Source organism: Grammomys surdaster, unplaced genomic scaffold (genome assembly GCF_004785775.1).
Source record: "Grammomys surdaster isolate TR1022 unplaced genomic scaffold, NIH_TR_1.0 125979, whole genome shotgun sequence".
Classification (NCBI taxonomy): Eukaryota; Metazoa; Chordata; class Mammalia; order Rodentia; family Muridae; genus Grammomys; species Grammomys surdaster.
This window is the reverse complement of record NW_021620795.1, coordinates 4,554,972-4,578,999: the sequence shown is the minus strand read 5'-3', so window position 1 is coordinate 4,578,999 and position 24,028 is coordinate 4,554,972. Positions and strand designations below refer to the sequence as shown.

Sequence of the window (24,028 nt, the reverse complement as noted above, 5' to 3'; positions counted from 1 at the left end):
TCACAGGCCCTTGCACACATAGCAGCTCAGAATGTCTATTAAATAGTGCAGCAGGTCTTCATCTTGGTCTGTTCTCAGGTGAGTCAGAAATAGCATTTATACCTCAGGATTAGCTTCATTCTAAGAACCCATTGGCCCTGGTGCTCAGGGCAGAGGTCTCACTTTCCAGTACCTGTATCTTCTTATTTAACGTTCTTCTCTGGCGTCTGGTGTTGCTCTTGGTCTGAGACTTGGATTTGCTGCTTCTAGAACCCTAGGTCAGTATCCCCAGCTCACTGCTGGCTGCTAGGGGTCTCCTTTAAGTCTTAAGGAACTGTTAAAACCCTTTTCTACCTCACTGTTTTCTTGGGATCTCTGCCTTTGTCCTCCAGCTCTAATCTCCTATCAGACAAAGAGTGCTTCACTTTTTTTTTAATGGTTGAGCCAGGGTCCAACCTGCACTTGCAAGGTCAGAGCTCTGTCATGGAAGCAGCACGCCCACCCTCCCAAACTCTCCTTTCAGAGCCTAGTTTCATTGTCTCAAAGGATTTGGAAATTGGAACTGGAAAGAGATGTGTTTTGAGTGACACAGCATATACTATTTTTGTAGCTGAGCCTTGAGTAGAAGGCTGGCCTCTGCTGGCCACGAAAAATGGTGCCTTCTAGTTCCCATGTTTAAAGGTAGAGGTGGTGGGATAGATATTTAAGTCCTGGAAATTATCCTGCTATTAAATATCCTTTGACTTATCACTTAAAGTAACTCTCTAGACACCACAGAGTCAAGCCGAAGCATGAACCCCCGATTTTCCTTAGTCGAAGCTTGAGGGGAGGTGTTAGCAACTCAGTTTGAAGTAAAGCAACACATCATGCCGCCAGGTTCAGTGCCTCAGCCTTTTTATAAGGATAAGAGCATCGTGATGTTGCTTTCACACTGACATACTGTGAACTCCTTTTGGGATTCCCAATAAGATGCAGCATTCCCACTTAATGTGAACAAAGCTGAGACTTTATTCAAACCAACTTCTGTCTTCGGATCCCTTTGTGTTCTTATAAACCACTCAGGGTCCACCAGAGCTTTTGCGCACAAGCAATATACCTGTTAATATTTATTACCTCTTAAAATTAAGAAATTTAGAGAGAAACTAATTTAAAAGATGAAAAATGTATTATGCAAACCATGCATTTTATGAATAATAACTGGTATTCATTTTCCCTTTATTTGGCAAATTTCTCTAATGTTTGACTTAGCAGAGACATATGGATTCTTACATGTCCGTCTGCATCAGACTGTTTTACCTGCTGCTATCCACGAAGCAAGCCAATTCCAGTGAGGTATACTATTGGAAAAGGGACTGCATGGATCCCTGAGAGGGTCTGAGGAGCCTTCAGGAGTTTCTGGATCACTTTTAGAATTGCTGCTTTAAATAAATTTAAACTCTCATTATGTATATCTTCTAAATTAGTGAGTGGCCAGTGCATACAATTATAGATTTCATTGATACATTCTTGTGTGTGTGTGTGTGTGTGTGTGTGTGTGTGTGTGCAGGTGTAATGGCTTCTTGTGGCTGTAAATTTGGCTCAGCTGAGAAGAGGGAGCTTTGATTGAGGAATTGCCCCAGCAGCTTCTTGAACGTGGCTGTGAGTATTTTCTTGATTGCTAGTTGCTGGAGTCGGTCCTGGCCAGCTGTTTGTAGTGTGTGAGTAGGTTATCCTGGGCTATGAAACTAGCCGAGCAGAGGCAGGGAGCAAGCTAGTAAGCAGCACTCCTCCATGGTCTGCGTGTCTGCTCCTGCTGCAAAGTTTCTGCCTAAGTTCTTGCCCTGATTATTCCCTCAGTGGTGACTTGTTCTGTGGAAATGGACATTAAAATGAGTCCTTTCTTCACCCCTTTGGTCTGAGCGATTTGTCACAGCAACAGGAAGCTCACTAGGTCAGCAAGCTAGCATGGATCTATGTGCACAGCCAGAGGACAATTGTAGGTACCATCTACCTTGTTTGTTCTTTGTTTTTGTTTTGGTTTTCTTCCTTTTTCTTCCCCTTTCTTCTTTAAGGCAAGGTCTCTTACTGGCCTAAGCTTACAGAGTAGTGTAGGCTGGCTGACTAGCCAGTCTCAGGGATTCATCTGTCTTTATCTCCCCAGTGGTGGGATTATATGTGTGTGCTATCATGCCTGGTGGTGGTGGTGGTAGCAGTGGGGCAGCAGTTGCTGCTGTTACTGCCATTGCTCCTCCTCCTCCTCCTCCTCCTCCTTTTTTTCCTCTCCATCGTCATCATCATCATCATCGCCCCCTATTTCTGTTCTGGGTACTGAACTAAAATCCTTGTGCTTGCACAGCAAGTACTTTTCTGACAGCTGTCTCCCAGCCCCACTGTGATATTGTCTCTCCTCTCCCCTTCCTTTCCTCCCTCTCTCTCTTTCTTTCTCTCTCTCTCCCTCTCTCTCTGTTTAATTAGTGATATTCATCCCATCACTCTCTTCCCTTCCCCTCTCCCTCCTGCTAATCTTCCCAAATACCTCCTTTAGCTTTTATGTCTTACTCCCCTCCCCTCTCAGTACAGACTCCACATCTGAGAGGAAGCATGCATGAGTGAATGGCCTCGGGACTAGTTTTAGTCTATCTGAATACGGCTTATGTTGCTTAACATGATGATCTGATCTCCATTGTACATGAGCTTTAAAGAAAAATCTGTCTTAAGTCGAGATGAGGAAACCAAGCATCCAATTAGCCTCTTAGGACATTCCTTGAATGAGGCAGCATTTGATTAGCTGACAACTGTTTCTTTCCTGGGTGTCATGTCAGCTTCCAGTCAGAGCCAGGTTTGATTTTCAGGTTTCTCTCTGGTTGTTTTAGTAATCATGAGATGCAACCTACCATCTCCAACTCTAACAGACATGGTGTTGATGAGGTCTTACTTTTATATCCATCAGAGAAAATCCCGCATGTGGTACCTTAGAATCACATGTCTCTAACACTGCCCTTTCTCCTGACAGAAATACAAAGAGTATGAGAAAGACGTTGCCATCGAAGAAATCGACGGTCTCCAACTGGTGAAAAAACTGGCTAAGAACATGGAGGAAATGTTTCACAAGAAGTCTGAGGCAGTGCGGGTAAGTCTTTCAGGATCTGTGCTCTGTTGTGCAGAGACACACAGGCAGCTGGTGTTTGGAGACTAGCACTGATGAACCAGGTTGTAAAGTTTGCCCCGCATACAAATGCTCCTCCTCAGTTCTTCATCTAGGGGCCAAGAAAAGCAATTTCTCTTTGTATTCCTCATGCATGGGGTTCCAAAGCCAGTTTTCCTCTCTGGATCTTATGCCTCCACTAACAGGCTGCCAAAGGATGGACCCCAACTCTGCTATGTCCTCTTAACTTCTCTGGGTCACTCGGGGACATTGTGGTTCACTGGACAGCTGTAAAGCACTTTTAAACACTATTGCCACAGTGTGGAACTGAATACCTTGGTGGGGGCAAATGAGTCTGGAAGAAGTTGATGTTCTCCTTGTTTTATTGGAGTATTTCTGAGATTATGATGTTTGTATTGATGTAAGTAGCTCACTGAGATTTCACATCAGCTGGATGAAGGGAAGGAACTGCAGGGTATATGGGTCTTTTTTTTGTTTTGATTGCTAAGTTGACTTCCCACTTTGCATGTAACTGTTGGTTCTCAGCTCACTGCTCATTTTTATTCTGACTAGCACTGTAGCCCAGGGCATAGTATCCCCTAGATAGGGAGTAGACTGTCCCAGGTCAGTTACATCAATTTGGAAATCTCCTCACAGACAAGCCCAGACTTGTCTCACCCAGATGATTCTAGATCCTGTCAAGTTGAGAATCAAGATTGTCTTTCAGACATAGAGAAAGTATCATCTGGAATTGTGACCACATGATAGAAAACTATGATTTTTGCCTTCTTGTGTGCTTTCTTTATACTCCATTTTCTTTGGATTTCTATATGTATGCTTATATTTTTTCTTCTTTTCAATTTTGAAAATTATGGCACCTGCTTGCCTTTTAATCCAGCTTCTTCATCCTTTCTTTCAGCCGCTCTTTGGTAATTTCTCACGGCACTATGTTTTGTGATTTCCTTGGACAACTGACTACATGTTTGTTAATTGATCCTACTGCTTCTGCAGCTACTTGTTTGTCCATTTAAGTTTTTTGCAAGTTTTGAAATCAATATTATTGCAGTAAAGGTTCAGGAATATCAACAATAAATCAAGCAGTCCTTGGTGGGCATCCCTTTAAAGATTTTGCCAATATTCACCTATCTTGTCTTTGCCAACCCCATGGTAGAGGTTCTGTTGCTATCTGCAGTTTACAAAAGGGAGATGGAGAGATAGAGGCTATGGAGCATCTCTGCAGTCACATTGCTATGGGGCTCCAGATCACCGGAGGCCACATTTCTCACCTCTTCTATGTACTTTGTATTCTAGACTATACACCACTTTTCTTAATGGAAAGTTCCTGAAGGCATCTAAAATGCTCTGAACCTACCTTTAAAGTTATCTGTGCTTAAGAAAACATTTCTGTTTCAGCAAGGGTGCATTACTTCACAGCCCCTCCATATGGCATCTGAATGCTGTTTTTATTATATATATATATATCTTTATAATGTATTTTCATTAGATATATCTAATTGTTTTTATATTATCATTTTATGTTGTGATTTGGAGATTCTAATTTTTTAACTCCAGTTACATAGTCTACATATATGTGTGTGTATATATGTTTGTGGAGGGATACACGCATGCCACAGTGTGTACGTGGAGGTTAGAGACCATCCTTGTAGTAGTCTGTTTTCTCTTTCTGCCATATGGATTTTAGGGATCAAATACAGATGGGCAGGCCTGACAACAAGTGCTTTTATCTGCTGCTTTTTGTTGTTGTTTGGTTATTATTATTTTGAGACCAGGTCTCACTGTGTACTCAAGGCTGGCCCAGAAGTCTCTGGCAGGCCTTGAACTCAAGTTCCTCTGCTCTGGGCTCCTGGATCTAGGATTATAGGAGTGTCACCATATCTGTCTCACTTTCATTCTGTTTTAAACGCTAGTAACAACATTATCAGTTTCAGTGAAAAAAAAAATCTATTGTTTTCACTTGTATCTCTTGCTAATCACAGAATTTTCAGGACTGTTGGGAGACAAGAAAGCCCTGATGTTAGGAACGGGAGGCATTTGACAGAATGCATGTGCAGTATACTCGTTGGCAGAAGCACTAGATCCTGGACCTTGACCCTTTTGCAATGTGTACTACCCATGGGCTGTAGATGTACTAACTGGGATTTCTGTCCTGATCCAAGGTAGGAGGCTGGTATGGACAGTTGAGCAGGCCCCTGGAATCTCTTTTGTGCTCATACCTCCCTGGAGCCTTGCAGAGTGTGTGCTTATAGGTTTGCTGAGCACATGGTGCACCTGGCCAGGAGCTAGAAGGTTATGCTATGCCATTTAGATTTTGTGTCAACCCTGGGAGCTATCATTGTCCTAGAAATGAGCATACAAGCTGAGCTGTGTGAAGTCATTTGCCCAGGTCACACTCCAGGGCTCAGTGGGGTTTAGTTTTTGCATCCTCAAGGCAAGAATACAGCTGTGCTGCTACATATCCCTGAAAAGTCTAATGCCTGCCAAACAGAAAGCACTCCATGCACGCCTGGAGAAAGCTTATTCCATCTTGTGAACAAGTGACAGAGACGGAGTCCTGGGGCTGCAGGAAGCACCTGCATGGGGACAGGAGGGAATAGGAGCTGCCTTTAGCCTTCAGTATTGCCTAATTTTGAAATAATTTTGCTTTAAATTAGTGACATTCAAAAAAAAGCCTATTTGATATGGCTGGTGCAATTTCTTTGAGAAGGAAAAGGAAAGTATCCTGTTTGAATGAAAATGTTCCCAGGATAAGGCCAGTCTGCACACTCTGAAATGCATATTTTCCGTATTTTGAAACACACACACACAGAGACCCTTTGAAAACAAACTGGATGCTGCCACGTCCTGGGAGTTGCATTCAGCTTTCTGTGGCTCTCTTCACCCACAGACCTATACTGTTGGTGTGAGGCTGACCCAGGCTCCATGCCTGCTAGACAGTGTCCTTCTACTGTGCCACAGCTCCCAGTGGTTTTTAATCTGGATTCAGTTGAGTATGGGCTAACCCCATTGGGCCCTTGCACCTCTGCCCACAGCAGCAAAAGGGCATGGACCATCTGGAATGAACTGTTAGCTTATCTTGAAGCCAAAGAAAAGATGACTGGGACTCTTCATATTGTAATGACACCTTGCTTCCTGAGCAGAAAGCTTCATTTTGGGGGGTCTGTGAGCATTTGGAGCAGCCAAAGACCTCAGGTTTGCTCTCTAATCATCCTTTGCACTAGGGTGGCTCAATCCAAAAGCAGTACATTTGCCTGGAATCTTACCAAGTAGACAATGGGCTAGGAACAGAACAGGTTTTAGGATTGTCATTTCCCCAACTCCTCTACCCCACACCTAGTAATTTGCATCAGATCACATTCCTGAGGTCCTCTTTTTATCCTTGACAGTGTCCCCAAGCTTATTGGTCTGATGTCACTCATCATTGTGACTTAAGAACACACACAAGGAAACCCTGGTTTGCAAGCCACAGTGACTATTAAAAGTACCGTTGATGCATGGAACACCTTGAAACTGTCTAGAGCTGTAGATTGACTTTGGCTTACACAGGTAGATTCCATTAGCACCGGGGAAACCTGACTCCAGTAACCCAGACCTTTAACACACACACAGCCTGTCATTTCCAGGCTGTTGAACAATGTTGTTCTTTTTCTCTGTCTCTCTGGCTTGATTCCATCACTCCCCTCCATCATGTTGCCCAGTGATTAGCTGAATCAGAGTGATTTTATCATGCTCAGGCCCTATTTGAATTCTTCTCTGCTATGCAATTATCCTATCATAGAAAGTCCTATTTTCTGCCCGTCAGATGTCTGAGGTAAATGTGAAACCTAAAGTGGCCTGCCCATTATATAACCTCTGTCATATGGCTGGTAATGGACTACATGCAACTTTTTTTCCCCCTTCGGACTAGCAAATTATAAATAACCTTAGCCTCTGTAATTGCCATTAACATAATGGCGCCACCATTACGACAGCTCTTCTTAACTCTATTTTCTAGACAATTTTAATGCCGGGGTAGTTTGAATAATTTTTGTAAATCCACTCATAGACTAGCTCCAGGTTGTTTGAAGGAACAAGGCTGCCGCTTGCTTTTGTGCACAACAGCTATGCACAAGGCATTATCTCCCAATTTCTCTATTCAAATATGTACATGCTACCCAGCTCTCAATGGATGTTGCTGAGCTGTTGATATCAAGCTTCTGCTTCCTTTGAATAGCCAAGAAGTGGAATCAATTTGCTTTTAGTTCATCAGCATCTCAAGGAGCCTCTCCAAACGCTGAATTTAGCAGAAATAATATGCACCTGTCTCCTGCCGGTGGCACACTCCCATTGGGCTATTCTAAGTGACACCTGGGCTGCTTGCCTGTGACATAAGTCAGAACTTATTTGAGATACTGAAAGAAGTCAGACTTGGCATGGCTCCTCTATTTGCTGAGCCGCTGGCATTAAGAAAAATGCCCTGACTTGAGGGAAGGCAGAAGGCAATGGGTAGACTATTACCTGGTCTTGGTGATGTGGGCAGGCAGCCCTCAGCCTTTGTCTTTCAGATCTGGCCCTTCAATGGGAGCAACCAAAGCTGTCAATCACCTGAAAACATCCGCTCTAGCTCCAGGGAACTCTGACTAGGCAGAGCCACTGTGGAGAATTTGTGATTCTTAGGCATACCCTCATTTCTGAAATGTATCAGTAGAGTAGCATTTGCATTGGGTCATGCAAAGACACATTGCCTTCCCTTTCTAGATTTGGGCAGGCTTGCAGTCCCCCCATTTTCTCAGGAGACCTGGTTTCTGCTAAGAGCAGGGTTGTCTTTATACAGTACTATAGATAGTACTACAGATCTTAGACCCCCATAAACTTAAACACATATCTGGGAAAGAGGAGGGGTCATGAAAAGATAGTGCCTATTTTTGTAGACTATAAAGCAGAACATTAAGTATTTAATTTACTATTGAAATAATCTGAAGCATCTGGCAGAATGAACTCCAGTGCAGACAGGGAAGAGACATAGGAAACAGGTTGTAACTGTATTCATGACAGGGAAAGTTTGTTGTTTTCAAACCTTAGGGATGAGATGTTTAATTTCCCCCAAACACTCACAGTTCATAGCTGTAAATAAACCTAATCTCTTGCATTTGCTTTCTGATTTCCATGGGTAAAATGAGAAATTGGGCACTTGAAAAGTGTTTCGCTTAAACCCACACACTCCTGCTTCTTGGAAGAACCAAAGGAGACTTAGAGTCTATGTTCAGGTCTCCGTCTTCCAGCTACCTGCTGTTCATTGTGGAACTGATTCCTATTATAGCTGTGCTGTGGAAAGTAATTGCTGTTGTACAGTAATTCAATTTCAGCGCATTCACGAGTCACTTCCCCGATAGGAGCTTATCTGGAGAAACCTCGGACTTGAAAGCTTTTTATCTGGAAATTCCACATGCCGAGGGTCGTTTTTCCTAGGTAACAGATACAGTATTTGCATTTAATAAACATTTACCTTCTCAGAAAAATGGATTTCTTTCCCTTCCAGAAGAGATTTACGCCAGTCTTCCAAGAAGCCAGAGGTACTATTAAAGCAACTTTCTTTAGCTGTTCCTTGACTGATGTATGTCTACATATGTATGATTATAAAATGCATCTACACCACAATGTAAATATATACACTACGGCACATGGGATACTGAAGACAGCAAAGGCAGACTCTAGCAGCAGCCCGAACTAGGAGTGGTTAATAGCTATGGGGAGAAATATGTCTGACTTCAAAACACTGTTAAGAACTGTGGATAAGCCACAGTTTCCAAAGACTGTGCATTAAGTTGGGTATGAAGTCAACAATTTTGTTGATAATTTCTAAACGGATTTAGTAAAAGGCCACACATCTTAGACTATATGAGCAGTACAAACTGGACACAATTCGTTAAAGGTAGAATGAACAAAAGAAAGAAAGTAAGAAAGGAAGGATGAGGTTGAGTGTGTAAGGAAGGGGTTAGATCTGGGATCAGTTGGGAGAGGGAGTGAGTAATCAAAACACCTTGTACAAAATTCTCAGAGAACTGACAAAATTAAAACTTAGAAATCTAAAATTTTTTTTATTTTAAAAATTTAAACTTTTTATTTTTAAACTTAAAATTTTTAATTAAATTTAAATTTAATTAAAAATAGTAAATTGAGAAGAAAGAGACAGGAAATGTTTATAGTATTGCTGCTTCTCTTCTGTCGAAATGAAGTCCATAATGAGCAACTATAGGTTCTCAGGATCTAAAGTCATCAGACGCATCTAAGACACTATTACCCCTCTGCCAATGGATATTGCAGAATTTAAGCTAATTTATTATTCATTTATTTTATAAGCTATTTTGAAGTGAACCATTTTGTGGGAGACTTCATCATGTGAGCATACCACATTTATATATATATGTGTGTGTGTGTGTGTGTGTGTGTGTGTGTGTTTAACTTGGATATTTTGTGGGACCCCTAACAGTGGGAATGAGGCTGTCTCTGACTCTTTTGCCTGCTCTTGGAACCCTTTTTCTTCTACTGGGTTGCTCACTCAGCCTTGATATAATGAGTCTGTGCCAAGACTTTTGTAACATGTTATGTCGAGTTTAGTTGGTATCTATGGAAGGCCTTCTATTTCTGAAGGGGAAAGGAAGGAGCAGTAGATTTAGGGGAGAGAGGAGATGAGGGGAGTGGGAGGAGTGGAGAGAGAGGAGTCTGAAGTCTGGATATATTTTTAAAAAATATTGAAAAATGTCTCTTTTGTGGCTGGGCATGTGCCTTTAATCCAGCACTTGGGAGGCAGAAGCAGGTAGATGTCTGTAGAGAGCAGAGAAAGTCCTGAGTGGATGTATAAGTAGGATGAAGTCTGACTGGATACCTGTTATTGATAAAGACCAGTGGCTCAGACCCACAGGAATTGGCAAAGCCACCCTCTGGACCATCCCCGAATGTTGCCAGAGTATACAGAAAGCATCTACAGAAGCTTTGTCTGCTCTGTCAACAGGTGCTGTGCTGTCAGCGTGTGGACAGCCTACCTGATCTCAGCTCTTGTGTTTGTAATTTCTTTATCCGCTTGTCACTCCAGTTAGCTCTCCAGGACCAAGCCATTCCTAGATACCGGGTTTCTGTGAGATCTAGACCAGCCTAATCTACAGAGTGAGTTCCAGGCTGGATGGGGATACATTATGAGACTTCTAGTCAAAATAATAAACAAACAAACAAATTTCTCTTTTTTTGCCCCCAAACCAGATTGACAATTAACTTGTGAGTTTGTCTTTTAGATAAAGTAGGCTTGAGATAGCAACCTTAATGATTTTCTTACATGAAGCAGAGGAAAACAGAAACTCCCAAATCCAAGTGCAGATAGTCAGATGAAAGCCAGAAACCTTGGTATTGTAGTCTCAAATGAGAATATTAGATCAGACACAGACTAAGGGTCCAGCAGACAAAACAGCACATAGAAACAAGGCAAGGAATCAATAATTACCACAAACACAGATTAAAGAAAACATAATAGAATTATAATAAATCAGATTGCCCCAGCAAGAACAAGGTAAGCAATTTACATCTCGGTGTCTCTGAAATGTAAAGAGTGTCCCAGGGAAAGACAAAAAGATGAAAAGATAAAGCTACTTACACAGATCAGATTAATTTTCCCCCTAGTTTTAAGAGCTGGTTAGCAGGAGGGAGATACCCTTAGGAACAAAATTTTCTAATAAAAGCCAGAAAAATCTTGCTAGTGGAGCACTTTGACATTCTTCAGCAAATCCCAGTGAGGGAACCTCAAAGCATAGTTTTCTATACAGATTTTCCCAGTGTGTTCAGATAGTACCAGGATTACTTCTCCCACCACTGTTATCTTAAAAGAGGCAATAGCAGTCTTTGAAAGCAGTTTGCTTCCGTTGGGCTTGTTGGAAAAGAGAGTAGAAGGAAAAGATGGTAGAGATGGAGGAAGAAGCTGGATCAGAGGATGGATGAGAGTAAGGAGTGAAGGCCTTCCTTCAAATTTAGTAAAAGTTCAAGCACTTGGGAGGCAGAGAAAGGAGGATCCCTGGGGCTCACTGGCCAGCTAGTCTAGCCTAATTGCTGAGGTCCAGGCCAATGCTAGATCTTGTCTCAAGGTGTATAGTGTTCATGTTCATTGGGACTATACCTGAGATTGTCCTCTGGACTGTACACACACACACACACACACACACACACACACACAGAGACACACACACACACACACACATCCATCTGTTGAGGTTTTGTCTTTTACTGTCTATTGTAATGCTAAGTGCTATCCCCCAAGACTTGGAATCTGCACATAGCCCCTGGAGACTGACCCCAAGTTAATTCTGAGGAGACTGACCCCAAGTTAATTCTGAATGGTGAATAAAGATTCTGAGAGCCAACAGCTGGGCAGAAGAGACATAAAGGGGTTTTTCGGGGGAGGGAGAAGAGAGAGAGAGAGAGAGAGAGAGAGAGAGAGAGAGAGACAGAGAGAGAGAGAGACAGAGAGAGAGAGAGACAGAGAGAGAGACAGAGAGAGAGAGAGAGAGAGAGAGAGAGAGAGAGAGAGAGAGAGAGAGAGAGAGAGAACCACGAGGAGGGAGCAGAAAGAAGCCTTTATGAAGAGGAAGAATGTGCAGGAGGGAGAAGGAGAGCCACCATGGGCTACGGGCCAAGAGAACAGGGCCCAGAGGGCTGCCCAATTGGGTTAAGAGCAGCCCACATGAAACAGAGTAAGTAATAATGGGGTTATCAATAAAAAGGTAGGTTCTAACAGCATGGAGGGTAGGCAGCTGCCCAGTGATTGCGCTGCCTAAGGCTATAAATATAAAGGCTGTGTGTGTCTTTCATTCAGGAACATAAATGGTCTAAGGAGAGGAAGAATTCCTGTGCTGGGATTTTTTTAAAATTTTGTTTTTTACTACATCCTTTCATGCATAAAGCAAAACAAAACCAAGAATATAATAATGTCAAATATTCCTTATTTTTAAAAACCTTGGCAAGTTCAATTAACATAATTATCAAATGTAAAACCAGCTGAAGTCAGCCTAAGTACTAAATGGTGTATTGGTTTTTATCTAATATGTTCCTCATCTTTGAATTTCTCTCTCCTATTTTAGTGTCTGTTTTGTTCACTGAGAATTACAACCTTCTGTGATAGCTGGAGGGAATTGTATTTTTGTATCAGGTTTATATGCTGTTCATGAGTGTAACTTCCTTGACTCCCACCATAGTTTAGTTCCTCCCACTGTATCTTGGGGTTTGAGATATAGATGAATATATTATATCTGTTTTAGTGTCTGAGATGATAATTTTCCATCCATCCCAAGAAGGGTCTGTGTTGTCTTGATCCTCTCTGTGAAACAGTTGCACATTCTAGGAGCTTTTGCTTGACATCTCTACCATGTTGGGTTAGAGGGAACAAGTACCTCTTCATGCTGGTGTTTTAATAATCAGGCATTTGTTCAGTTTTTAAACTAAAAGTGATCAAGATTGTAACAAGGAAGGCACAGAAAATACAATTATCTATTTGTGCAAAGGGGGGAGAAGAAGCTGAAGATTCTAAGACATGTGTTCTGACTAGATGTCTTAAAACAACTACAATTCTTTGAAAAAAAATCTATAAGATAACCAAGCTATCCCAGAATAAACTAGTGGACCAGTATGCAAAACAAATGGATTATCTGGGTCACAGAAAGAATTCCTCAAAATCCACATGATGAGGCAGGGATACTTGGACACAAAGGCTCATGGTGGCCTACACCAATCCTGATGTTCTTTCTGTCTTGTATTGTTCAAGGGTTGTCCTTGGAGCCTCATGTTGGAGACCAAAACTGTTGCTACAAAACACAATTATTAACTCAGAGGGAACAAGAGGTCATTTATTATGGCCAAATATGAATGATGTTGGGCCAGGAATATGGATTTTGGTTGCTCCAAATAATATGTTTCAGCATAGCAGTCATAAGTGGATACCTGATATAATAGAAAGAACCATTCTTATTAACCAAGGCATTTACCTAAGCATTTGTGGTAGCATCAGGCAGAGCACAGTTAAGTGGGTAGAACGTTGTAAGTTTCAGATGTTATCTGATGACATTCTTAGATTTGGGGTTGGTGGAATGCACTGGTCAGTTAAGTTAAATACTTTTCAAAATATTTACCCAGTAGTTAAAAGGCTGTGAGGGCAGATTCAGTAGGTGGGTGTGAGGTGGCTTTTAAGGGATCTAAAGTCTAAGGCAGTCTTTTTCAACCTGTGAGTCACAACCATCATAAAACACATATTTCTAATAGTCTAAGGAACCAAGATACTACTCAGTATCAAAATTGCAGTTATGAAGTATCAATGAAAATAAATTTATGGGTGGGGGTTGCCACAGTACAAGGAGCTGTATTAGAAGGTCACAGCATTAGAAAGGATCAGAACCACTGATCTAAGGCAATTCTGGCTCTGGATCTAAGGCATCCCAGCTCTCCTCAGTCCCAAAGCTCAAAGCTGTCAGTCATCCTTGTTCTTTAACATCTATGTGGGCTTTTTTAACCACCCTGGGAATCTCTGTTTAGAGTGTCTAATGCCCACAGGTTGGAAGACAGCATTTAAAAATAATATATACTGTAAACACTTTTACACGATGATGAATATAGGCTTCTTATACAGTTATATAGTTAGATAACTATAACTATAGAACAGTATACTTTCTGGTGGTACAGCTGAGCAGCTCTCTCAGTACATACTGAGGTAGAGTGTAGGCATTTTACTCTTACTAGTGATAACATAGTATCTTCTTAGCAATAATATAATATCTTCACCTGTAAAGAAATTTGGCCATATATTTGATGCTGTGTCCAGGAGTTGAGCCTGTGTTGCCAGGTTGCTGTAAGATTGGTAAGATACCATTTCTGCTCCGTCCTACCACAATGGTCACTAGTCCTCTTTTGACCTTTGTCATCCTATAGGCAAGAAAGTGGTGACTTCATGTCATTCCTTCAGTGTTGGTAGGAGTCTTCTGTCTCCCTACTAGAGTGTGAGACTAATTATTCCAAATCACCGAGTGTGGGCTTCAGAATGTGCCAGGCCCAGGTGCTAACCTCATTCACTAACAGGGAGGTCTGTAGGCTCAGACACTCTGAATGGCATGTTTTGGGGTCCTCCCCTTCTCATTCTCTTTCTGGAGTGTACTAGGCTTCCTGGGAGTGGGTGCCAGCTATTTGGATGAGTTCTGGGAAGCTTAGCTTCTCAGTACTGGAGCCTGTAATAACCACAGTGTTTTGGATTTCTCTTCTGTGGGATAAATTTCTAGTTCCAGGAAAAGGGAAACTTGGCAGTCCCCTCATTTGAAAAGGCCATCTGTCTGTTCTGTGCCTTTTGGGTACTTAGGATGAACCCCCCACCCCCATTTGCATTGACCTACTTTGGTGACATGGAGGCATTGAACATCTTTATATGTGCCCATGGACACTTTTCTCTCTGTCATTCTTGCTGACTGCTGACCTTCTTTCTCATGTTAAGGCTGTGCTGTGTGTTTTCTTTGTCCCAGCTAGCCTCCATTCTGGTGCTTCCCACAGTGTCAGAACCTATATAAGTGCTCACCAAGGCTTTGCTAATTGACTCACAGATCTCAACTCTAGGATCAGGAGCAATGAAGTCCTCAGTGATAAGGGCTAGAACTCTTTCTTTTGGCCAGAGACATCTCAAGTAAAGAGAGGAAAGAGAGATACACTTGAGCTGAACTGCAGAGAAGCTGTGAGGCCTTCCAGACCCTTCTCTATCTGTTTTACATGAATGAGCCATCTGCATACCACCCACGCCAAGCTGTGGCCTGCTTAGACTAGCTATGAGCTTTGCCTAATCTCCCCAACAGGGCCTCTCCTGAATTAGGTGAGTGTAAGGGACCGAGGTCAAGTTAGGTCTACTGCTCTGATGTTAAAGATTTTCCTAGAGAGCTGAGTAAAGATGGAGTTTCTCTTTCTCCTCTTTCCCTCCTTTTCCCATCCTCCTTAGTGCTTTCTCTCCCACCCTTCTCCTCTCTCTTCTCCTGTTCTTTCTTTTTCCTTCTTTCTCTCTCTCTCACTCACATATGAGAGCAAGAGAGAAAAAGAGAAAACCATGATGCAGAAATAATGATACCTGGAAAGATGTGAGAGGAAGTCAGCCATCACTCATCAGAGGAGCTCACACATATATTCCATCCCCAGATATTCCTCCCCGTGCCTGGCCAGAGCCATGGACTGGATGCTGGAGTGTGGAGCCATATGCCCACGAGCTTGCAGTTAGTTCTCCACACATATTGGGTGGTGAGCATGAGTGGCTCACCCTAAAGCAAAGCAGGCTGGGTGCTAAGCCTGTGCGAGAGGTTTTCATGAACTTGGTGACTACCCCATGAGAGGTCACAGAGTAGAATTTAGAGAGATCCCTGTCATTTCCTGTCAAAAATCCAGCCAGTCCAGATGAGGACTGCCCCAGTCATGGGGAGGCTGGATGAGGACACCATTTAAAGTCCCAGCTCCTAGCCATTACCACTCCTGGCATCCTGATGTTTTACCTCAGTGCCTATTGTTCAGTCTCCTACTAGAACCGAGAACTCATCAGCACAGGAACCTTTATGTCCTGTCCTCCTGGTACCCCTGACCTGAGGTTTAGCTGGTATCTGAATGAATGCACTTGCCACAAGGGTCATGATGGCATTATGGTTAAGCACCCCATGCTGGAGGAAGATTAGTTCCAGGACAGAGTGGTGAAGAGCTACAGATTTCACATGTATAAGCCATCTGCACACCACCCGTGCCACCTCTCTCTGCTCTGGAGGCTCTGCTGCTCCTGGATCTGACCTGTGCAGTTTACATTTGCTTTCTGTTACAGAAGAGGAGAAAAAAAGGCAGCACTTTGCATTTATTGCAGAATGCCATTTTAAATCTACTTCCCACTTTTGTTGCTTGTTTTTATTCTCCATTTACAAACTCTGGTTTTGAAAGCTTTCCAGTGGCATTGCTTGAGTGGGCCAAGCATCCTGGGAAAGGGAGGATTGTGGCCATGTAATGCTTACCTCATATGGAATTATAACTCTATTTTCTATCATTAGCCGAAAAGCACTTATGCCTCACCAGGAAGTCTCTGCAGAGACTATGCAACCCTACCGATGCTCTTGGGTTATCTGGTTCTCTAGGGCCTTCTCTGCAGGTGGAGTCCACACCTAATGCTGCAGCTAAACCTGAGCAGGCGGGATGGGCTGGCACTGGAAGGCAGGGCTGCACAGAGGGGCTTGTTTCAGTTTAGGGTTTTCAAAGTATAATGTTGTTTCAACACACTGGGCCAGGTAGGACATAATATCACTTAATTTATACTCAGCCACAGTGAAAGAAATCTTACAAGGTTTGTGGGTGGCAGGAAATTACAGCAAATTACTGACATGTCACCATCAAAAGATTCAAATGACAACATAAAACCATAATAATTGGAGTAATAAAAAGAACAGTAATAAAAGTCCACTGGCTCTGATTGTATAAATTACTAACAACAGATCAACAGTTTTTGGCAATATTTTGAATGCATATTCAGTCTGTGTAAGCAGGGATTGTTGGTAGCATTTATAACTGTTTTTCGGTCTTTCCTCAGTTTCCCCTATGGGGAACAGGCACAGCTGGGCCTACAAACAGTGAAATTATTTACGCTCTCTAAATTAGGTTAGGAGGGGAAAATGAAAAGGTAGTTAGGGCTTTGTTGGCGTTTCATTTACGCTGCATTCAGCACAGATGACAGCCCTCGCTGGTAATCAGAGTCTTTGTTCAAAATCAGCCAGGAGGTCATTTACTGTATGTCCCTGGCTTGCTGGCTGCTTGAATAGAAGATGTGCACTGCTCTGTGTCATCAGGAACAAACACGGAGAGAGATTTCTTCATATGCTTTTAATTGATTTTTTTTTTCGGTGTCAGTTGTTGAGAAAAAAAAAATCAACTCATAGGGTAATAGCCTCTCTTGTTCCACACAGTGACTCTGAATCATTTTGTCAGATTCAAGACAGACAGCTCCCGAGCCCTTCTGGAAGCTGAGGTAGAGGTGGGATGAGGAGCTAGGTCTTCACAGGAGTTACTTGTGGCCAGTGAGATATCTTCTCACCCCCAAGTAGGGTCAGGGCTGTTAAAACTTGTGTCTGGGTAGATAGTGGCTCTTCGCATATTCACACAAAGGGGAGTGGGCAAGGAGCTCATGCAGGAAGCTTGCAGGAAAGCAGCAGGGCATGCAGGCAATTCCACTGGCTTCCCTTGGATGCTGTGGGGCCCAGTCTGCCTACCTGCCTCCGCAGCCTGGCATTATCGGCTCCCAAGTCCTGTTCTGGGGATAGTGCACAAAACTTGGTATTTCACAGAGGGAAACCAGAATTGGCCTCTGGGGTCAGCTGTGATATAGAGGTGATTTAGTTCTAGGGGACTCAGACTTTGCTTGGCAAAGGTGAACATGAAGTAGAATTGGTGGCTGTTGTCCTACTCCTGTGTATCAGAGTTTGTATGTACAAATGTATGTGATGGTGAGTCAGGTCACCCTCATGATATTGTTTTATAGTGGAGATGAGCAAAGAAACTGTAAACCTGTTCCAGAATTATATGCCTGTGGCTCCAGGCCTGTCCTGATCTGGTTTATATAGACTTTAGGACAGGGGGGAGGGGGAGGGAGAAATTATATATAAAACTAGAAAAGCACTGTTACTTTTATATAGCAGTAAATGATGTTATAGATCTGTTTTTATTTATTGTTACAGAGAGATAGCTCATATGATAACAAGATCTTGTCAAAAAGCAATATGCATAGTTTGCTATGAGTGGCCTAAACTAAAATCTTTACCTATATAAAGAAATTTAGAAGAATAAATTCCTAAAATTTACAGTTACTTAAAAGAAAAATGTGAAGTAATGTAAAAAACCACCCAGATTTAAAGCTGGAGAATTGGAGGGGTGTGGCCATGCAGGGCTCTGCTAACATAGAGCTGCAGCTGGCAAGAAATGCCCAGGTGACTGAGTGGCCTCCCAGGCATAGCCATTCTCACGCTGTCCTTCAAAGCACTGAGTTTATAACTAACACCTTCATCAGTCAGAAATGGCTCCAATTCCATTCTGGGACCATAACAGTCTTAAGCAGATGTCACTTAAAATCCCAGCTTTTGTAATCACCATGCCTACCACGTGAAAGCTAGCTGGAGACATTGCCACAGTTGTTATCCTTGTGGTCATCATAGCTATCAACATGGCCATCATGCCCCTGAGTGGTTCTATTGGTGTTTCCATGTGAGACGTCACCCACTGACTCATGTGCTCAGACACGTGATCCCCAGCTGGCAGTACCATTTAGGACAGTGGGAAATGGAGCCGTGCTGTAGGAAGTGGGTCACATGACACTAGCTTTGAGGTTTTACTTCCTGTCCCCACTTCCTGTGTGCTCTTTGCATTCTGACTGTAGATACAATGTGAGCACCAGCCTCTCCTCTCGCTCTGATGCCACGTCTTCTCTGCCATGGTGACCTGTGTCTACAGAAACTATAAGCCAGAATAAACCCCTTTTTCAGTAAAGTGCTTCTTGTAGGGGATTTTGTCACAGTCGTGAGAAAAATAACTACCATCCGTTGTCATTTGCTAAGTTCCATGCATACACATGCCATTTAAATGTTTGAGTAGGACCTTAGGGAAGATGACTCCCTACCTCAGTAACACAATAGTTTAAGGTGACATGGGATTCCTCTCTCTCCAAACCCCAGCTCAGCCTTGTCTTGAGATTTCCCTCCCCTTTAATATTTTAGGACTCCAGTCCACGTTTAGGCTCTTAGCTATCAAGACTCTTCCTGGTTTTGTTAGGTGTTTTCTCTCGGTCTCAAAGAAGTCTCAAACCAATGGAAATGCTTCCCAGTCTGATCTCATCAGCAGAATCAGAAACAAAACAAAGCAAACAAGAACCAAAGCCATGGGAGTGACACTCTGCTTCCCTGCCTGTACACTAGAGTGATGACTGAGGCCATATCGCTCAGGTGGAGGAGAAGATGAAAAATGCCCAGAGCCACCACATTTGAATATGCAGCACTTATCTTGCTGTGCAGGCAACTTATAGAAAAAAAATAATTAATCAAACTTCATTCTAGGAAAAGAGCATTAAGCCTCCATCAACAACAACACAGAGACCTCCCTGTGACAGGGGCACAACAATAAAGGAGTCATTTTAGCAGAATTAACAGGAAGAAATTAGCCCCACATATCCTTCCTTTTTATCACAGTGCGGTGCATTTACATATTTTGAAATTTCACATTTGCATAGTCAATGACTTTAAATTAGACTCTCGCATCTCCTCCCTGATGTTTGTCATGTGTATAACTTGTCTTAATAACTGAGTTGTTAGCATTTAAAATAACAGCTATTTAACCATCGCCACCCCCCACTCCCCCAAACACACAGCACCTTGTTTCTCTTGAATTATTTTAGGCAGCTTTACTGAGATGAACTTCACATATGCTTGAGACACATGTGGGTACACATGTGTGTCTACTTAGGCTATTCTGAAACAGATCGGATGCATGTGTAAATCAATTTTAGGTTCTCTGATTTACCTGGTAATTGCAGCTGGTGATGGAATGGTCAAGGAAAGCATTGAATTAGTGCCCATTGGGAAAAGGATGAAGTGCATATTTCTTTGAGAACGCCTGATATCTCAAGAAGAAAGAATACAAGCTCAAGAGTAGGGATGCAGTTCATTTGTTTTCTCTTTTTGTCCCAAGCTACCTTCATCTATCCATCACCTGGACAGAAGTGAGCAGTACTCACCAACTTGGTACCACCTTTCCTGGTACATGTTACCTACAGGATGCCGACCTGGGTTACCAACAGTTACCTAGATCCCTTGGACCGACATCTGCTGGGACGGAGGGAGAGAGAGAGAGAGAGAGAGAGAGAGAGAGAGAGAGAGAGAGAGTGTGAGAGAGAGAGAGAGAGAGAGAGTGTGCTACCTCTAGGAGGTACCTAGAGGTAGGGCAAGTGGAGAGCAACAGAGCAACAGCCACTGATCACCTTCTAGGGTGACATATGGCTCAGGGTAGAGGTTGTGTCAGGTGAGGGATGGAGAGTGGAATGAGGTAAGGAATGGGGAAAGGAAACAGTTGCTGGTGGGGTTAGCATCTAGCCAAAGCAGGGGCTCTTGGGAAGTCTGTGAGGTAGAATTCATGGATGATGAAAGCGGTTCATTTCTGTGTTTATTTGGACACTGGCTTCTGACTGAGAGCAGGGCTGGGTACCATCCACAGTGCAGGGAGCCCATCCAATGCTTGAAAACAATGCTTGCAGGTCCCAGAAGCCTGTTCACAAAGACCCTCACTTTACATCCAGCCCAGCTAACAGACAGACTAGCTTAAGACTGTCCTATTTGGGGGGAGTCTGTCACCCAACAAGGGCAATTAGAGGGTGGAAGGAACCTAGTGGGGACCAGCCAAAGAGGTGCAATCAGCTGTTAATTCTGCAACTACATCACACTGGGTCTCAGTGCTGAAAGCAGTTATAAAGAGGAAGCCTGCAATTTGCTGACTTTCAGTAATGGCTTCTTAAAGTAAAGTCCATCTCAGGGGTTCCAGCGATTCAGAGAGGCTGGCCTTTGGAATGACCCACTCTTGTGGAAGCAGAGTCACAGGGCATTTGCCTACAGTGTATCTTCTGTTTCTGAGGCTTTTATCTACACAGATACCCAGGAAGCCCCTGGGAGACTGGCTCTTTGTTTGTTTGTAGAGCAGTGTATATGACAGCCTACTGTGTGGACAGCTGAGGATGGCCACCACTCCTGTGACACCTGAGCTCATCATCTGTAAAATGGGCATTCTGACATGTGGCCAGGCCCTGCCCAGGACCGTGGTAGGTTAATGTTTATGAGTCCAGGGCATGTGTTCCCCATTTGAGATAGAAACAGCCATGCAGCTGACCTTAGAACTAATGTGGAAGAAATGAGGAAACACGGCACAGCATGAGCCTTGCATCTTGGCTGTGAGAAAATTTGGTGAGTGTGAATATCATCAGAAATGTTAATGTGAAGTATTACAGGCCGGAGGGACCTGGATCTGGCTCCATCTCAGTCATTTAATAGATAATCCATCTTGTCTGATGTAGTTGAACTTCCTTTTCTGCAGTGTTGTCAACTATGCAGCAGGGCTACAGTGCCTAGCCAATATGAGAAACTTTATATCTAAAGCTTTTTAGCCCAGAGTTTCTATCCTCCAAGCAAAACAGCCGCTCTTTGTATCAAATCAGCTATGCTTGCTTGGAAAGAGAACTGTTATGGGTCTTGATGGTATAGACATTCCCTATAGAAGAAAGGACTGAGGAGGGTCAGTGGATTCTCACCTAAGTATCCAGCCACAGATCTCAGCCATTTGAATGCAATTTATTATAATTGCACATGGCCTCATAGTCTCTGGGAAGGGCTAGAGCATAAAGACTGGGGAAGATCCATGGGAAGGAACTTTGTCTATGGGGAGGTGGTCATCCATTCTGGGTGAAGACTTCCCAGTGTGTCTACTTTAAGGTTACCCATGCCCTGTGAGTAAATATAATATACTCACTGGCTCTGCAGGGTGAGCTTTGGTAGACTCCAACCAACTTTGAATTGCCACTGGGATCTTATGAGAAAGGGATTGTTTATGTATCCTATAGGGAAGAAATTTTATAGTAGGAGCCTGGTACATGGTTACTTCATAGAGACTGTTTGCTGTTATTAGTGCCCTAATTTAGAGGGCTATTGGACAGAGTATATGTTGAAATACTTATATAGTTGGGGAAGTTTTAAAAAAATCACATTTGTGGTTGACTCTAGTCTACAGCAACATGGAGATCCAGGAGGGAGAATTTTGAAGACTACAAATAGCAGCAGGAAGGGAAATGACAATTGTCCTTTTGTGACTGCATGGCTGTTTCCTCGAGTTTCACAGTGACCATTGCCGGGCTGGAAGCAGAGCAGCTCTGCTCACCCACAAGAGGTCCTCCTGAGAGTGGTTAAATTATCATTCCTCCCTCCGGTGCTAGTTGGAGGAATCAACAGATTCATGAAATCTTCTGTTTGTTTTTAAAATGATCTTTTATTATTTGCAATGTTCATTTTTAAAATTCACTTTATATCCTGATTGCCCCTCCTTCCTGTCTTCCCTTCACACAGTCTCACCCCTCCTGCCTCCTCCCCTTCTCTTCTGAGAGGGTGCCCCCCACCCTGAGTATCCCTCCACCCTGGCAAATCAAGTCTCTGCAGGGCTTAGTGCATTCTCTCCCACGGAGGCCAGACAAAGCAGCCCAGGTAGGGGAGCTTATTCATGTAGGTTCCTTCCTTCCCTGAGATTGCAGTCACCACTGAATGGGAGGTAAACAGTTGACTAGGGTAGAACTCTTGATACTTTATATGACAGTAGGTGTTTCTTCAGTCATCCTGGTAGCTTGACTGTGCCATTTCAGCCACACTGTCTGCACCTGTTGAACTACCACACTGAACTTCATGCATGCATTCAGTTCCATGGCAGACTTAGGGGAAACTTTACCTCCTCAAAAAAATCCCAGGAGGAGATTCCCTATCTACTGTCTCCTACTTACAAGGAAGCTTCCTGCTTGGCACAGGCTGGTATCTTAGGGTTTCCATTGCTGCAAAGAGACACCATGACCAAGGTAACTCTTGTAAAAGACAACATTTAATTGAGGCTGGCTTACTGGTTCTGAAGTTCAGTCTATTATCATCATGGCAGGAAGCATGACAATATCCAGGCAGGCATGGTATAGGAGGAGCTGAGAGATCTACTTCTTGTTCCAAAGGCAAATAGAGGAAACCTGGCTTTCAGGCAGCTAGGAGGGAGGTCTCTGAAATCCCACCCTCAGAGTGAGCCTGTCAGCAAGCAGGATTCCCAAGAGTGATGATGGGTAAGTAGTCAAGGTGGAGCATGTCCTTGTTTTCTTGAGGCTAGAAGACCATGCTTCCTGGTGTCGCCAGATCCACTATTGTCATGCTTGTTTGAAGAAAGTCAGAGTAGGACATCCAAGAGTGTTGAAATGAGGAAACGACACTGAACTCAGCAGCCTGACCTTTAAGCTCAGCAAAGAATAGACAGGCAGCAGGCCAGGTCTTAGTGTGCTGAAGTCAGTGTGGAGCCCAGGGCAAGTCGTACTTATACCTTCCCAACAACCAAACAGCTACAAATCCATTGTAAACCATGCTAGATCAAAAGTAATTACACATGTTCTTTCAAGCAAATTCATGGAAGTTACATGAGGTTTTTAAACACATGTCTGAGTAAACAGGAGTGAGGGGTCCTTTTGGACTGACGGGATTAGGGAGGGTGATTGGAAGCTCTCTGGATGCTGCCATGAAGGACTATGATGGAGGTAGCCCCGAGAAGCAGTGAGCAACCCATGTCAATCTTGAATGAAATAATGCAAGTGAAATTAAAAGCATTTAAAACACCCATGCATTTTATGCATGCACATGCATATAGCCATGGGCATCTATCAAGCCTGTCTGTTAGGCTGTATACCAGAAAGCAGGGAGAATAAGGTTTGTGAAGAGAAGGTCTGAAGGAGGAAATGTCAGGCAAGAGAGGGTCCAGAAATGATAATATGTTTTGAATGTGAGTAACTCAACTTTCTATGTAAGTAGACAGAATAACAGACAGAAGACAGACAGATGGCTACACCAGGCAAGCTGCTGTGATGAAGGATCATGATGATATGCTAATGTCTGAGGCTTTATCATTGGTGCAAAGGTGGATGCACATTTATAATTAACTTTCTTACTGATTTTCTTTGTACCTGGCCTTTTCTTGTGCTTTATATGTATCGAACACACCACAACACACCACAACACACCACAACACACCACAACACACCACAACACACACACACACACACACACACACACACACACACACACACACACA

At 43.1% G+C, this 24,028-nt stretch overlaps 1 protein-coding gene across 2 annotated transcripts in view; it reads left to right on the top strand.

Annotated features, from left to right (window-relative positions):
- Cacna2d3 (calcium voltage-gated channel auxiliary subunit alpha2delta 3) overlaps nucleotides 1-24,028 on the top strand; it is a 793,771-nt gene that overhangs the window by 178,032 nt on the left and 591,711 nt on the right. For both annotated transcript variants that reach the window (XM_028754076.1, XM_028754077.1), the window contains exon 3: nucleotides 2,972-3,088. In XM_028754076.1, the coding sequence (XP_028609909.1) occupies nucleotides 2,972-3,088 (117 nt within the window). The remainder of the gene's footprint in view (nucleotides 1-2,971; nucleotides 3,089-24,028) is intronic.